The sequence below is a fragment of the Physeter macrocephalus genome, chromosome 21, assembly GCF_002837175.3.
Source record: "Physeter macrocephalus isolate SW-GA chromosome 21, ASM283717v5, whole genome shotgun sequence".
Lineage (NCBI taxonomy): Eukaryota > Metazoa > Chordata > Mammalia > Artiodactyla > Physeteridae > Physeter > Physeter macrocephalus.
Window position 1 is genome coordinate 92,102,903 of NC_041234.1, and position 14,168 is coordinate 92,117,070.

A 14,168-nucleotide genomic window follows, 5' to 3' on the forward strand; every position below is an offset into this window, starting at 1 on the left:
CTCAGCGGCCATGGCTCACTGGCCCAGCCGCTCCGCGGCACGTGGGATCCTCCCGGACCGGGGCACGAACCCGCGTCCCCTGCATCGGCAGGCGGACTCCCAACCACTGCGCCACCAGGGAAGCCCCTGTCTCTGGTCTTATCGAAAGTATAGTAAGTTGTCCCACAGGCTATGCTTTTCCTCCCATTTGTGCACAGAATGTGAGTCTGTTCAGACCATTGGAATGAACAGATGAACTCAGATCGCCTGAGCCGCGTGAGCTGAGGAGGAGGAGGAGGATTCTGTGAGAGGAATTCTTCGACTCCCAGTATCTTTTTTAAACTTTATTTTGAGATACCAATAATTTTTAAAAATATATCTCTGTGGCAGCCAGGGTTCATGTCCCAGCTCTGTTAGAAGCTGAGCTCAGGGATTTTCAGTTTCCTAAGCACATGCCTTTCCCTCCACTCATCATTTCAATGTAGGTGGTCCCCAGAGGTCCGGCCTTGTCCTCCTCACCCTGGTTACCACTGATTCCCCGATCCAGATCTCCAACCCACACCTCTCCTATTCTTCCAACCACTTACTTGCATCACCTCAAACTCAACACATCCCAAGCTGAACTCATCATCTCTGTTCACCCTCCCCCTATACCTGCTATTCATTTTTTTTTTTTTTTTTTTTTTTTTTTTTTGTATGCGGGCCTCCCTCTGCTGCTATTCATTTTTATTTCACACCTAAGTTTATAACATCACAGTCTACTGAATCTTCCAAGTTAGAGGCCATTGTGTTATTCTTGCCTTCCATATCCATTCATGTCAAATTTGTCTCCACAGCTCATGAAAGAAACAAAATTCCTACCATCCTGGAACATAATATTTTGTGGGGAAGACAAACAATAAACAACCAAATAAATATTAAAAATAATGTTAGAAAACGAAATTAAAGAAAGGGAGTAGAGACTTTCAGAGCGTATATAGTTTTTTTTTTGTGTGTGTGGTATGCGGGCCTCCCCCTGCCGCGGCCTCTCCCGTTGCGGAGCACAGGCTCCGGACGCGCAGGCCCAGCGGCCACGGCTCACGGGCCCAGCCGCTCCGCGGCACGCGGGATCCTCCCAGACCGGGGCGCGAACCCGGCCTCCCTGCATCGGCAGGCGGACGCGCAACCACTGCGCCACCAGGGAAGCCCGAGTATATAGTTTTATATAGGAAATTCAGGAAGGTCTTTCTGTGGAAATGCCAATTGATTGGACACTTGAATGAAACGAAGGAAGCCTTGCATTTATCTTGGGGGAAGAGGGTTCCTGACAGAGCACCAAGTGCAAACGTCCTGAGGTGGGAGTATACTTGGTGTGCTGGAGAAATAACCAAGGAGGCCAACGGGGCTGAACAGAGGTGGGGGGGAGGATAGGAGATGAAGTCAGAGGAGTGGGGTGGAGGGTGAGGTCGGGATTTCTCTCTATCTGTGTTTGAACCTTACTATAAGAGCTCTACAAAGGCTTGTTGAATAAAAAAATAAGAGTTCAAATGAAGAATGGACAGAGAACTGTTGGATTTTGCAATTTTTATGCATAGATCTATATTCATATGATATCTATTTTGGGGGGGAAATGATTCATATTATGTATTTTGTAGAGGTTGGACTTTTCAGGAATTGAACCTGATATAAAGCCATTTGAGGAAAAGTGCAATAAACGTTTCCTGGTAAATTGCTATGATTTAACGTTCAATATCTTGGGTCAAGTTGGAGACAATGCAAAAGGACCACCCACAAACGTATGTATGAATTTTCCTTCTACCTCCATTAAACCAGCGCATTAAGGAAACTTCCTCCTTATTTTTTTAAGATTTTTAATTTTGTTCTGAGAACTAATTTACTGCACGCAAATTCCATTGCTACATGTTACGATAAATTTGACATGGAAGCATTTCATACATGTCTTTCTTTTGCCAGAATAGGAATGTGTTTTCATCTTGAGAGGATTCATGAAAGTCTTACCTATTCAAAATAGCAGGTAGAGTAGGTAGGCTCTTTACATTCAAGAGGGACATGTCTCCAGAACCTGGAAAGTCCTCAAATTTGTAAATTCTACTAGAGAATATGACTTCTGTGAAATTGACTCATAGCCATGAGTAAGGAACACCAAAGCCATGGAGGAACACAGATGCTGTGCAGTTAGCTCCGCCTCACTCATTATTCTCATAGGGTAAATTCATCCTGTTCTTCACAGAAAATTCTAATTATTAGCGGTCACGCATCATTTGAGCTGCTTAGGAATACTTGAAACTATGAATGTAAAATGGCCAGAGACTGCCTTTTATGTTCATCTTTTGGGGGGTTCTAGCTTGTCTTTGAAAAATATCCACAGTGATGATTTATTCTCTTACAAAGTAGCTGAGATGCACTAGCAGACTTTCGGTGTGTAAAGGGTTAATCTTTATGCCATCTGGCATGAGATTTCTCTTTGTGACCAGCTTTCAAATGCCATCTGTGGAGAGGAATCATGTCTTCCAAAACTGCTGATGAGGCAAAGCTTTTGTCAAGTAATTTGATGTTGACTGATATTAGCTCTTATTAAATGTATAATCCAGTAAGCTGTAACATAGCAAAAGGGAAGATTTATTTCTGCCCTGTAATACCGGCATTATTTGGGGGTAATTTCACTAAGCCTATGGAGAATTAAAATTTATTCATAGAACAGTTGAAGTTCTTTAAATGTGGCTTCTGATTTCTACTCATCATTTTAAAAAATTTATAACTTGTGAAATTATACCTGACCGAAGTTAAAATTTGATAGTCTGTTATTTGGAATGCTCTTTCTTATATGCAAATGAGCCACAATGCAATTTTAGCTAAATGTTGAACTCAGAAAGGAACTGTAATCACAGAACCTTGAGGAATTAAAAAAAATTATTTTGTAATTTGTGTCCCTGCCCCCACCCCACCTAAAATAAAAGTCATAGTTTAAAAACGTAATGGTTTTCATTCCCAGGTTGAACCCTTTTTTATCAATCTTGCCTTATTTGATGTGAAGAACAATTGTAAGATTTCAGCTGACTTCCACGTAGACCTGAATCCCGCATCTGTCCGTGAAATGCTGTGGAGCCCTTCGACCCAACTGGCTAGTGATGGAAACCCTAGAGGCTCTTCACCGGAGTCTCTCATTCATGGAATTGCTGAATCTCAGTTACGCTACATAAGGCAGGTAAGGAATGATCTTTTAGCCTTGGTAGCGCGTTCAGAGTAAGAAACAGAAACACCCTTGGGTTCCTTCATAGTTTCAGGCCAGTGTTTTCATGGGCATTCCGTCTCTTGTAAGGTCTGTGTATAGATGTTTTTCTGGTGACTGAAGTTGGAGGGGAAAAAAAGGAAACCAGCAAATATGCTAATAATACACTAGTGAAGTGGGACCGTGATGTGAATCTCAAAGGAAGTATTTTGTGAGATGGAATGCAGATGACACAGACACACCCCTGTACCCCTGCGCATACTTTAGAGCAAGGCAATAAGTACCTGTAAGACTCGTTTCTTTAAAGAAAAAGTTGACCCTACAATAACCTTCCCTCCCTAACTCCCATTCGCATTCTGAGTAGGTAGTTTTAATGGAGCATAAACTCTCTTTGTTCAAGGAGTTCTTGTGTCACAGCTGTAATGCTACGCTCCCCTGTCCTATCTGAGGCAAAGAATGCCCTTTGGAAGGAGCCTAACAGTTCCCTGGCATTTTGACCTCTGACCAGACTGGACGCCATAAGAGGTTAGGCAGAGCAGAATTGATGGTCTGCCTTCTAGACTTTTGCAACTGAAAGGAAACGAGAGTGTGGCAGAGAATTAAAGTGGGAGGAAGCAGAACAAAGCAGCTCACATTGTAAGGAGATTTCTTTTACCCTAAATAAAAACGTTGTTCCTTTTTCTTCTGATTATAAAAAGAAATACATTATCATGTAGAAAATTCGACCAATGCAAAAAGTAATAAAGAAGAAAGGAAAAATCACCACCCATAGACGATAACTATTAACATTAGATTAACAAAAACTATTAACAAAAGATGTTTTGGCAAACATCTTTCTAGACGTCTCTGTTGTGTATATAGAAACACATACACATTATGTATGCTCTTATACAGACTGTATCATAGTCATGCTGTTTTATACCTACTGTATTTATTTATTTATTTATTTATTTATTTTGCGGTACGCGGGCCTCCCTCTGTCGTGGCCTCTCCCGTCGCGGAGCACAGGCTCCGGACGCGCAGGCCCAGCGGCCACGGCTCACGGGCCCAGCCGCTCCCAGCGGCCATGGCTCACGGGCCCAGCCGCTCCGCGGCGTGTGGGATCCTCCCAGACCGGGGCGCGAACCCGGTTCCCCTGCATCGGCAGGCGGACGCGCAACCACTGCGCCACCAGGGAAGCCCCTATACCTACTGTATTTATTCAGCATCATGTTTATCACCCTGTATCACTATCTGGATCAGTCACATTCTTATTAAAGGCTAATCTGTTAGTCCACTGATTTAGCTCATTAGGATCTTTCTAATTTGGGGATATCATAAAGAACGCTGCTGGGCTTCCCTGGTGGCGCAGCGGTTGCGCGTCCGCCTGCCGATGCAGGGGAACCGGGTTCGCGCCCCGGTCCGGGAGGGTCCCGCATGCCGCGGATCGGCTGGGCCCGTGAGCCATGGCCGCTGAGCCTGCGCGTCCGGAGCCTGCGCTCCGCGAGGAAGGCCGGCATACCGCAAAAAAAAAAAAAAAAAAAAAAAAAGAACGCTGCATTATTGCATCCTTGTGCTCACGTGTTAGCTCACTTGTTGAATTATCTCCTTAGAACACATTTCAAGCATTGGGGTTTTCAGGGCCAAAGATTATGCTCATGGATACAGATTGCCCAACGGTAGGGGACTTGACATGTGCTGTCACTCCCCTCTGTGGGCTGTGGATCTGTGGTCGTCTTTCCCAATGTTGCTCCTCATTCCCTTACATCCTCTTAGTTTGTTACTCAGACTGTGGTTGTCACATACTTGAACATATTCCACTATGACGGCCTGTGCTTCTAAAAGAGAGATTGAGCAAGACAGTATTACGAGTATTTGAGAACCTGCTATTGAATTATATGTTTAAAATTTTCCACACAATGTCAAATAAGTCCTTCTAAGCCAATGATGTATTTGCTGCCTTAGTTCAATGTGCTCAGCTGTCTGTTCGATACAAGAAGTTTAAATTGTGGTTTCAGGTGTCACCCCACTTATAACCTAGGTCAGGAGGAAAATCAGCATTTTTTGCATACCTCTTGTGTGCCAGAATTTTCCATTGGTGTCTCATGTAAACACCATTGTCTTGTGAATAGAGGATAATTATTGCTGTTTTGCAGATGAGGAAACTGCTGATCAGGGAGGCTAAGTCAGCTGCCCATCATGACCTGGCTGGTAGTGGTGAAGGTGGGATTTGAGCCTAGGTCTGCTTAATGTTGTTGACTGAGGTCTTTCAAACAGACGTGTATAACACAACGGGAGTGGAGGAGTTTGGAATGTGAGGAGGGGTCAAGGGTCAGGAGTTGACTTAGAAGACTGCATAGAAGATGTGGGACGTGAGAGAGGCTTCAAAGGAATAGATGAGAGCTGGAGACGTGAGAACGATCGGCAGCGGCCTCAAATGGCTTTATCATTTTGCACCCTTGTTCCAGATCAGCTAAAGATACCAGGAAGCGGTCATTTGCTCCAATATTTGAACATTTTCTTTTGAAGAAGGCTTTATCTTCATCTGCCTCCCGTTCAGGACTAGGATGCAGTACTGTGTAGGGAGAGACTGGATGTTAGCAGATCTGAACGCTAATCTCAGCTCATCAATTTTTTTTCAGCAATGTTTTTTTCAGTATTTCTCGAGGCACTTTATCTGTATAAAGTCATTTAATTCTTACCACACCCCCAGTAAAGTAGGTAGGTCCTATTCCTATCCCCATTTTATAGATGAGGAAACTGAGGCACAGAGCAGTCAGGTGGCTTACTCAAGGTCACAGAGCTACTAAGATGAGGAGCAGGACCTGAGCCTGGGTCTAGCAGGCTCCAAAGCCCAGCTTTCCCCCCTCTACTGTACTGCTTCCCTGTCACCCTAGAGACAGGCAAACAGCCTGGTTCCCCAGCATTCCTGGAAAGGGCTGTCTGGCAACCCCGTCACCTCCACCAAGGCTGTTCAAGGGGCGGCATGATCTATAGAAAGAGGCCACTCCAGGGCTTGGTGGACAGTGGGGGCTTGCGGGCCATTCTAGGCCCTCCCCATCTGCTCCTTGGAGCAACAAGGTGACCACAGGAAAAGGAGGAAGCTGGGTCCGTCGAGTAGTTTTGCCTTCCTGACACCAAACAGCCACTGTGACCAGTTACTTCACTCTCAGCTGCCTGGCAGTTCCTTCCCAGATGCCCTGACAGAGCTCAGTCCCCCGTGTCCCCCAAACTGACCTGTGGCTTGTGGGCTCCCCGCTGGGGGGCAGCAGGTGTTGGGCGCTAGTGAAAAGGGGGCACTCTGCCGTCACATGCCCTGCCGTGCCCTGGGGGCGAAGTGCTGGGGACTGGGTAGGGGGGACCTGGCCCGTTCTTTAGAGGGAGGGGGCAGTGAAGTGGGTGAGAGTCATCCTCCGGCGGGGGCAGGCCCATCCATGCCTCCTTGGTGGGACAGGAGGGAAGGGCCAGAGGCCTTGTCCTAAAGAGCCAGACTCCCAGCCCACACAGCATTCCTGGGTGCTCTCTGGTTACCCTTCTGTGTTCCGGGGACAGGGGGAGAGCTCGAAGCTGGTGGGACAAGAGGCGAAGCAGCCGCAGAGAGTCTCCCCCTGGACCGGAATCCTGGTCAGTTGGTCACTGAGCATCTCTGTGCCTCAGCATCCTCATCTGTAAACTGGAGGTAACCATAGTACCTGCATCCGGGGTGACTGTGAGGCTCAGACAACGTGCGCTGTCCCTAGAAAGCACTCGGCCCTGTACCAGGCCCGCCGAGTTGGCTCAGTAAGACGTGGCTGCTACTAAGAGCGGTAGTTAACAGTGATAAGATAAACGAGTAAAAGCAGCTTTCTCTTATCAGTTGTCAAATCCTTTTGTTGTTGTTGTTGTTGTTGTTGCTTCAAAATCCTTTATCCTCTCAGGATAAGTCCCCAACTCTCAAATCATCCTGAATAATTTTAACCTAAGTGTCCATCAACAGATGAATGGATAAAGAAGATGTGGCACATATATACAATGGACTATTACTCAGCCATAAAAAGGAACGAAACTGAGTTATTTGTAATGAGGTGGATGGACCTGGAGTCTGTCATACAGAGTGAAGTAAGGCTGAAAGAGAAAGACAAATACCGTATGCTAACACATACATATGGAATCTAAGAAAAAAAAATGTCATGAAGAGATTAGTGGTAGGACGGGAATAAAACACAGACCTACTAGAGCATGGACTTGAGGATATGGGGAGGGGGAAGGGTAAGCTGTGACAAAGTGAGAGAGTGGCAGGGACATATACACACTACCAAATGTAAATTAGATAGCTAGTGGGAAGCTGCCGCATAGCACAGGGAGATCACCTCTGTGCTTTGTGACCATGAGAGGGGTGGGATAGGGAGGGTGGGAGGGAGGGAGACACAAGAGGGAAGAGATATGGGAACATATGTATATGTATAACTGATTCACATTGTTGTAAAGGAGAAAAAAGCAGAAACTAACACACCATTGTAAAACAGTTATACTCCAATAAACATGTTAAAAAATAAAAAAACAAAAACAAAAAACAAAAAGAACAAAAATCCTTTATTCTCTCAGGATAAGTCCCCAACTCTCCAGTCATCCTGAATAATTTTAAATTCCCTGAGTTCCCTGTACTATTTCTCACCTTTGGGTCTTTGCTCATATTATCCTTTCTTTACTCCTTTTTTTCTCTTCCTTCTCCTACTCCAAATATTTTCCTCCATATCTTCATGTTGTTTGTTAGAAATATTTTAATTATCACCTCCTACAGGAAGTTCTTACTCTTCTCCAAGGCTAGGCTCTACTCCTGAGCCCAGTCTCTTACAACATTGCTGCTTTTATTATTGCAATAATCACATGGTACTATCACTCAGAGACTAGGTAGAGAGTGAGAAGTTTCAGATCAAAGAAATATCCTATTTAAAAAAAATCTGCCCTTTTTATTACCTGACGATTACATATTAAGAATTTATTTTGTTTGTACCTCTCACTCCCCCACCCCAGTATTGTCTCCCCTACTTATAGACACTAGTTTGTTCTGTACATCTGTAAGTCTGCTTCTTTTTGTTATATTCACTTTTAAATGATAATATTCGTTGCTCGCATCAGTGTGGGGAAATGGCTGTGTGGGGAAACGGCTGGAGTACTGGGCATATGGGGAACAATAGGCGCTCAGTGAATGTTAGCCGTGGCAGTAATTGGGGTTACTGTTCTCGTCAAGCTGTATCGCGTGAGATGTTGGAAGCCTAGGTCAAGAGGCTGAGAGGCTGTGTATCGTCTGGAAGCCCTGGCTGCAATCTTCACCCACTTACTGCATGAACGTCTCTAAGCCTCAGTTTCTTAATCTGTAAAATGTGTATATCGTAGCGCCTGCGTTCAAGGGTTTTTATGAAGACGGAGGGAGATGGTGCACGAAAACTATCTAGCACAGTTATGTGACAATCAGAAAGCATGAGATTGCACTCAAGGTGCACTGCTCAGCATACCTTCTGCGGGAGCCTCTCGAGCAGTCTTGCCAGCTGCATGTCACAGCCCGGGCAGCATGCTCCTGGCAGAACCAAAAATCAAGTTCTGTGATCTTGAGACGCTTTGGGTTACTCTGACAATAGCCAGGTACCTGATGTGCGTTACCTCATTTAATCCACTCAAGAAGATTACAGAAGCGCTCTTACTCTCATCATCCCCCATTTCATAGATGGGAAATCTGAGATGTAGAGAGGATATGACTTGCCTAAACCCATAAATGGTGGGGTCAGCCTTTGAACCCAGGAAATTTGACTCCCCGAGCAGTTTTTAACCACTTTCTTCCATGCTTGCTGCTTGGGAATTCAAAGCTAAATCAGCCATAATCCGGGACCCTTAGAAGCTGCTGGATTTGGGGGAATTACTTGGCGTCCTACACTCAGTTTTCTCTTCCTTCCTGTCTACCTCAGAGGGTTCTTTCTGGAACAGATGAGCTACCATGTCTGAAATGCTTTGAAAACCGGAACACACTATCTTAACACAGTTGGTAATAATACCAAGCAGAAAAATAAAACTTGGTAGAGTCCCACTGATGGATTTTTATACTTGAATTCATTTGTGTGGTGCTCCTTTAAGCAACGGACATAACCAACTAACAGGTTCTTTGGAAGACATTATATTTGGAAGGAGCTGAACTGGAACAGGGGATGATACGGTTGTTCCACATGCCTTCAAAGGAAACTCATGGAACTTGGGTTGCATCTACATTAGTACCCGAGGCAAAGTGTTTGGGAACAAAAGGAGTTTTGGATCCTCTGTCCTCTACCTTTACGTTGAGAGCACCAGGGCTCTTTAACTGCAGCAAAGGAACGTTTTCTATAGGATGATTCAGTTTTTATGTTATACAGAGCAGTAAAGTATTTTCTTCCTTCTTAGCTACCATCAGTAGTAGTTAAGTGTGAGCGAATTGCCCTGGAGTTACAGGCAGTTACGTGTAAAAATGCATATCCGGTTCCACTTCAGAAATACATGCTATTTTTGCACATGCCGCTTAAGCCAAACAATACACGCTGTACTGATAAAGCCTAAGGATGCACCTCGCAAACACCGCCGAACACAAGAGGCCTAAGCAGCCAGGGTGACACCTGTGCTTTGGGGACTAATACACGTGAGATTGGTGACAAAATAGGAAATCCATTTTGAAAGGAACACTGGGAGCCTGGGAAACTGTATGAAAGGAAATGCTATCTACTGCCAGGGCCCTGGACATGATCCTATGTTGAATATCAACATTCTGTGCTAAACACACCAGTAGGAATCACTAAGCAAACAACTGTATATATGAGGTTACATTCAAGAAAAGTCTAACGGAAGGAATTTTTTCCAGGGAATTTTCTCAGTGACGAATCCACATCCTGAAATTTTCCTGGTTGCGAGAATTGAAAAGGTGCTCCAGGGAAACATCACGCACTGTGCGGAACCCTACATCAAAAATTCCGACCCGGCAAAGGTATTTATAAAGATCGTTTGTGAGCATTTCAGCCTGATGTAGAATTTGCCTTTTATTGATATTTTAAATGGTATCATCAGTGATTCCTCCCGAAAGAAAACAAAAAACCAAAAACCCCCACAACGTTCTCGCAGCATGCAGTATTTTCTGAAAATGTTGTATACTGTGTGAGTATGCGTGCTAAGGCTTGAACGTGACTTTTTCCCCTTTATGTCCTTTTTACGTGACGATCTGATTTTTGCTTGTTTATCAAAGTAAGAGCTAAAGGCTTTTAGGCAACACCTGTTCAATGATACCGTATCCTTGGCAATAGCTACCCTTTCTTTACTCCCAGCCGTGCAATACAGGCTTAGAATGTCAGAGCTGGGAGGATAAAAATGACCCAGTCCTGCAGTTTGCAAATGCCAGTCTGTACTCAAATTTACTCCTATCTGTGATGAAATGAGAAAAGAAAGACAAGATAGTGAGCCATTCATGAAACTTCAATGTATTTTATTCAACGGGCTGTCCTTTATTCTGAGATTTTTGGCCTTCCTACTTTTTAAACATTACACCTGTCTGTCTTTCCTGAAATGTTGGCGTATGAAATGGCAGGGATTGTTTTTTTTTTTTACCATCCAGGGGCTTTAAATGGCAATCTTCAAAGTCGGCGACCCATAGAATCATCCAAATTTCTGGATCATGAATTCCAAACTTTTGGAAATTATTGATCTAATTCTCTTGTCTCATTTTATACACGAGAAAAGTGAGGCCCAGAGAGGGAAAGCATTTGTGGCACAGTTCATTAGCGGCACTCCAGCTGCTGAGTATTTATAAGAGTCGATCTGTTATATGTAGCATTTAGCTGTGTGTCCAAATAGTGTTTATTAAGTGGGAGATGCTGAGGAGACCTATGACTGATTTGTGGGAAAAGAAACTCTGAACAGTATAGATAAAAGCCTCTAGCATTCCGTATCCCTAGGGGTGAGCATACAGCCAGCATTTTCACAGCCTGTTTAGACTCTATAGGCAGTTAATCTCCTTTGCCATCTGCCCACGCTAAACTAATTGCATTGATTCTTGGTCATTTGGCTTTTATCTTGGGAGTAAAAAGGTCAGTGGTACCCAGAACAAACTTCTCCCAAGAATGATGAGTGTCTGCCTGCTCATGTTGTGAAAGGAAACACACATTAAAACTGCTTAAATTTTCCCAGTCGTGGTCTTTGGTGCAAAACATGCCCTACCTCTATTTTGTCCGTCTTCTGATATCTCAATGAGGGCTTTGTTGATGAGAAAACACAGAACCTTTAGGAAATACTTTCATCTTGAAAAGTGGGTGGCTGATGTGTGTTGTGTTTTACTTGTAGCTATTTCTATATACTGTTTTCCTAGATTTTGATGTTTTACATCAGCAAGTTGGGGCAATTATTCTTCCGGGTGAGTCCCTGGTAGTTTGAACAAATATGATCCTGTCTTCTTATTTCTGCCCTTAGACAGCCCAGAAGGTACACAGGACAGCTAAGCAAGTGTGTAGCCGCCTTGGACAATACAGAATGCCCTTTGCTTGGGCTGCCAGGTTTGTACAAATATAATCCTGACCCATTTATTCACGCTCACATGGGAAGTTGAGGGCTGTCGTCTTTCCCAGTAGCATTTGGAAGTCTGTTTCTGACAAGCCAGTTACATCTTGGGACACTTGGGATGTGTCTCAGTCCATTCGGACTTCTATAATGAATTATTATAGACTGGGTGGCTTAAACAACAGACATTATTTCGTACCCAGAGGTTAGAAGTCCGAGATCAGGATGCCAGCATGGTTGGGTTCTGGTGAGGACCGTCTTCCAGGTTTTAGATAACCAACTTCTCCTTGTATCCTCACATGGTGGAACGAGGACGGGCTAGCTCTCTGGCCTCTTCTAAGGGCACTAATCCCATTTATGAGGTCTCCACCCTCATGACTGAATCACCTCCCAAAGGCCCTACCTCCAAATATCACCTTGGGGATTAGATTTCAACAAATGAACTTTGGCGGCACGGGGCCGGGTGGGGGGAATGATACAAACATTCAGTCCGTAACAGGATATAAAGAATTCTTTCTCTTAGAATTTGCTGTGCCTCAAAGACCTTTCAGTTTTTCAAATGTCTTGCTTCAGGGAAATTTTCTTTGGCTTGGGTTACTGATCTGACTGACACCACTTAATTTTATTGCATTTTAAAGCAGAGCTTATTTGCTAAAGTGATGGAATTTTTTTTCCAGAAAACCAGAAATTGTAGTGAATTATGTACAGTGTGCCCACTATTTCAGAGTTGGCTGGGTTTATGCTTTGAAAAGCTATCACAGAGCAATTCTGAAAAACATACTAAAAATGAGAAGGCAAAGAACGCTGTTGTTAAGTGCAAGTGTGTAATTACTTAATAGATTTTCCTGCTTTCTGATGACAAATTTGGCAACCCCTTCAGGGGTAGTCTATTAGGAAGTGTATTATCTATACCACACATCTGATGGTGGGTTACATGTTTTTTCTCCAGATCTTGCAAGTCTACCTACGGTGATGACTTAAAACGTGCTTCTTGCTTATTCCCCCTTTGAAGTACAAGTTCACTGGCTTGTTTGTGGTACAGCCTGTACAGCTCACTGGAACTTCTGGGGAAAGGGCACCATGTTCTGAATAATTCAGTCACTTATGTTCAGTGGGTGCTGAGGAGTAGCATAAGGATAGGAGATTCTAAGTTAATTAACTCTTCTGTCACTATTTATAATCATTTCATTTGGGGGAAGGTCTCAAAATGCATTGTATGTTGGTAGACGAAAAGGCCCCTTGTCCTTGTTTTGCAGACTGGTAAGAATGATAGCCAAGGATAGGTCAAGGGCAAAGAGTAGTGGAGGGTGCTATATTTAGGCATTATAGAAGGTGAACTATGGCCTGTAAATATAAGCATACTGAGTGATGCTCCAGCTGCTGTTGCTGTTATTATTTATAGGAATTAAGTGCTCAGTGTATAAGGCAGAGCTCTAAGTGTTTAATGTATACTTCCTTAAGAGGTGGGTCTTGGGGACTTCCCCGGTGGTGCAGTGGGTAAGACTCTGCGCTCCCAATGCAGGGGTCCCGGGTTCGATCCCTGGTCAGGGAACTAGATCCCGCATGCCGCAACTAAAAAAAAAAAAAAAAAAAAGATCCTGAATGCGGCAACGAAGATCCTGCACGCCGCAACGAAGACCCGGCGCAACCAAACAAACAAACAAACAAATACATACATACATACATACCCCACCCCCCCCCACAAAAGAGGTGGGTAGTATTCTCCCCCATCTTAGAGACGAGGAAATTGAGTCACTGAAGTAAAAAAAAAAAAATCCTTGCCCAAGTTCACATGGCATGTGTGTGAGTAGGGCTCAGCGCTCATGGCATCTGAGTTCAGAGCCCACTCTGGACACCTGTGGCACACTGCCCCCCACCCCCCTTCAGCCCATAGCAGTAGCTGCTTGATGCTGATTTGCCAGGAGAAAAATAAATTTTAAAATCTTCAAAGTTAACTAGAGCATGGACTTGAGGACACGGGGAGGGGGAAGGGGAAGCTGTGACGAAGTGAGAGAGTGGCAGGGACATATATACACAACCCAATGTAAAATAGATAGCTAGTGGGAAGCAGCCGCATGGCACAGGGAGATCAGCTCCGTGCTTTGTGACCACCTAGAGGGATGGGATAGGGAGGGTGGGAGGGAGGCTCAAGAGGGAGGGGATATGGGGATATATGTATGTGTATAGCTGATTCACTTTGTTATAAAGCAGAAACTAACACACCATTGTAAAGCAATGATACTCCAAAAAAGATGTTAAAAAAAAATCTTCAAAGTTAGAAGCTTTGATCCTCAGTTCTGATGTGGAATGATGCTGTTTTTTTCTTCCTGAATTATTTTGAATTCACTCTAAAGGCTTGGCTGGGGTATTTAAAAGATGTGTGATAAACCCCTGTTTACTGAAAATAAAGGAGGTATGCTTAGAAGTAGGAACAATAGTT

General features: G+C 44.1%; 1 protein-coding gene across 5 annotated transcripts in view; it reads left to right on the forward strand.

Annotated features, from left to right (window-relative positions):
- The window catches only part of DOCK11 (dedicator of cytokinesis 11), a 188,736-nt gene that overhangs the window by 67,833 nt on the left and 106,735 nt on the right, over positions 1–14,168 (forward strand). For all 5 annotated transcript variants that reach the window (XM_024128108.2, XM_055081656.1, XM_055081657.1 and 2 more), the window contains 4 exons: positions 1,614–1,754; positions 2,972–3,184; positions 10,047–10,169; positions 11,642–11,724. In XM_024128108.2, coding sequence (XP_023983876.1) covers positions 1,614–1,754; positions 2,972–3,184; positions 10,047–10,169; positions 11,642–11,724 — 560 coding nt within the window. The remainder of the gene's footprint in view (positions 1–1,613; positions 1,755–2,971; positions 3,185–10,046; positions 10,170–11,641; positions 11,725–14,168) is intronic.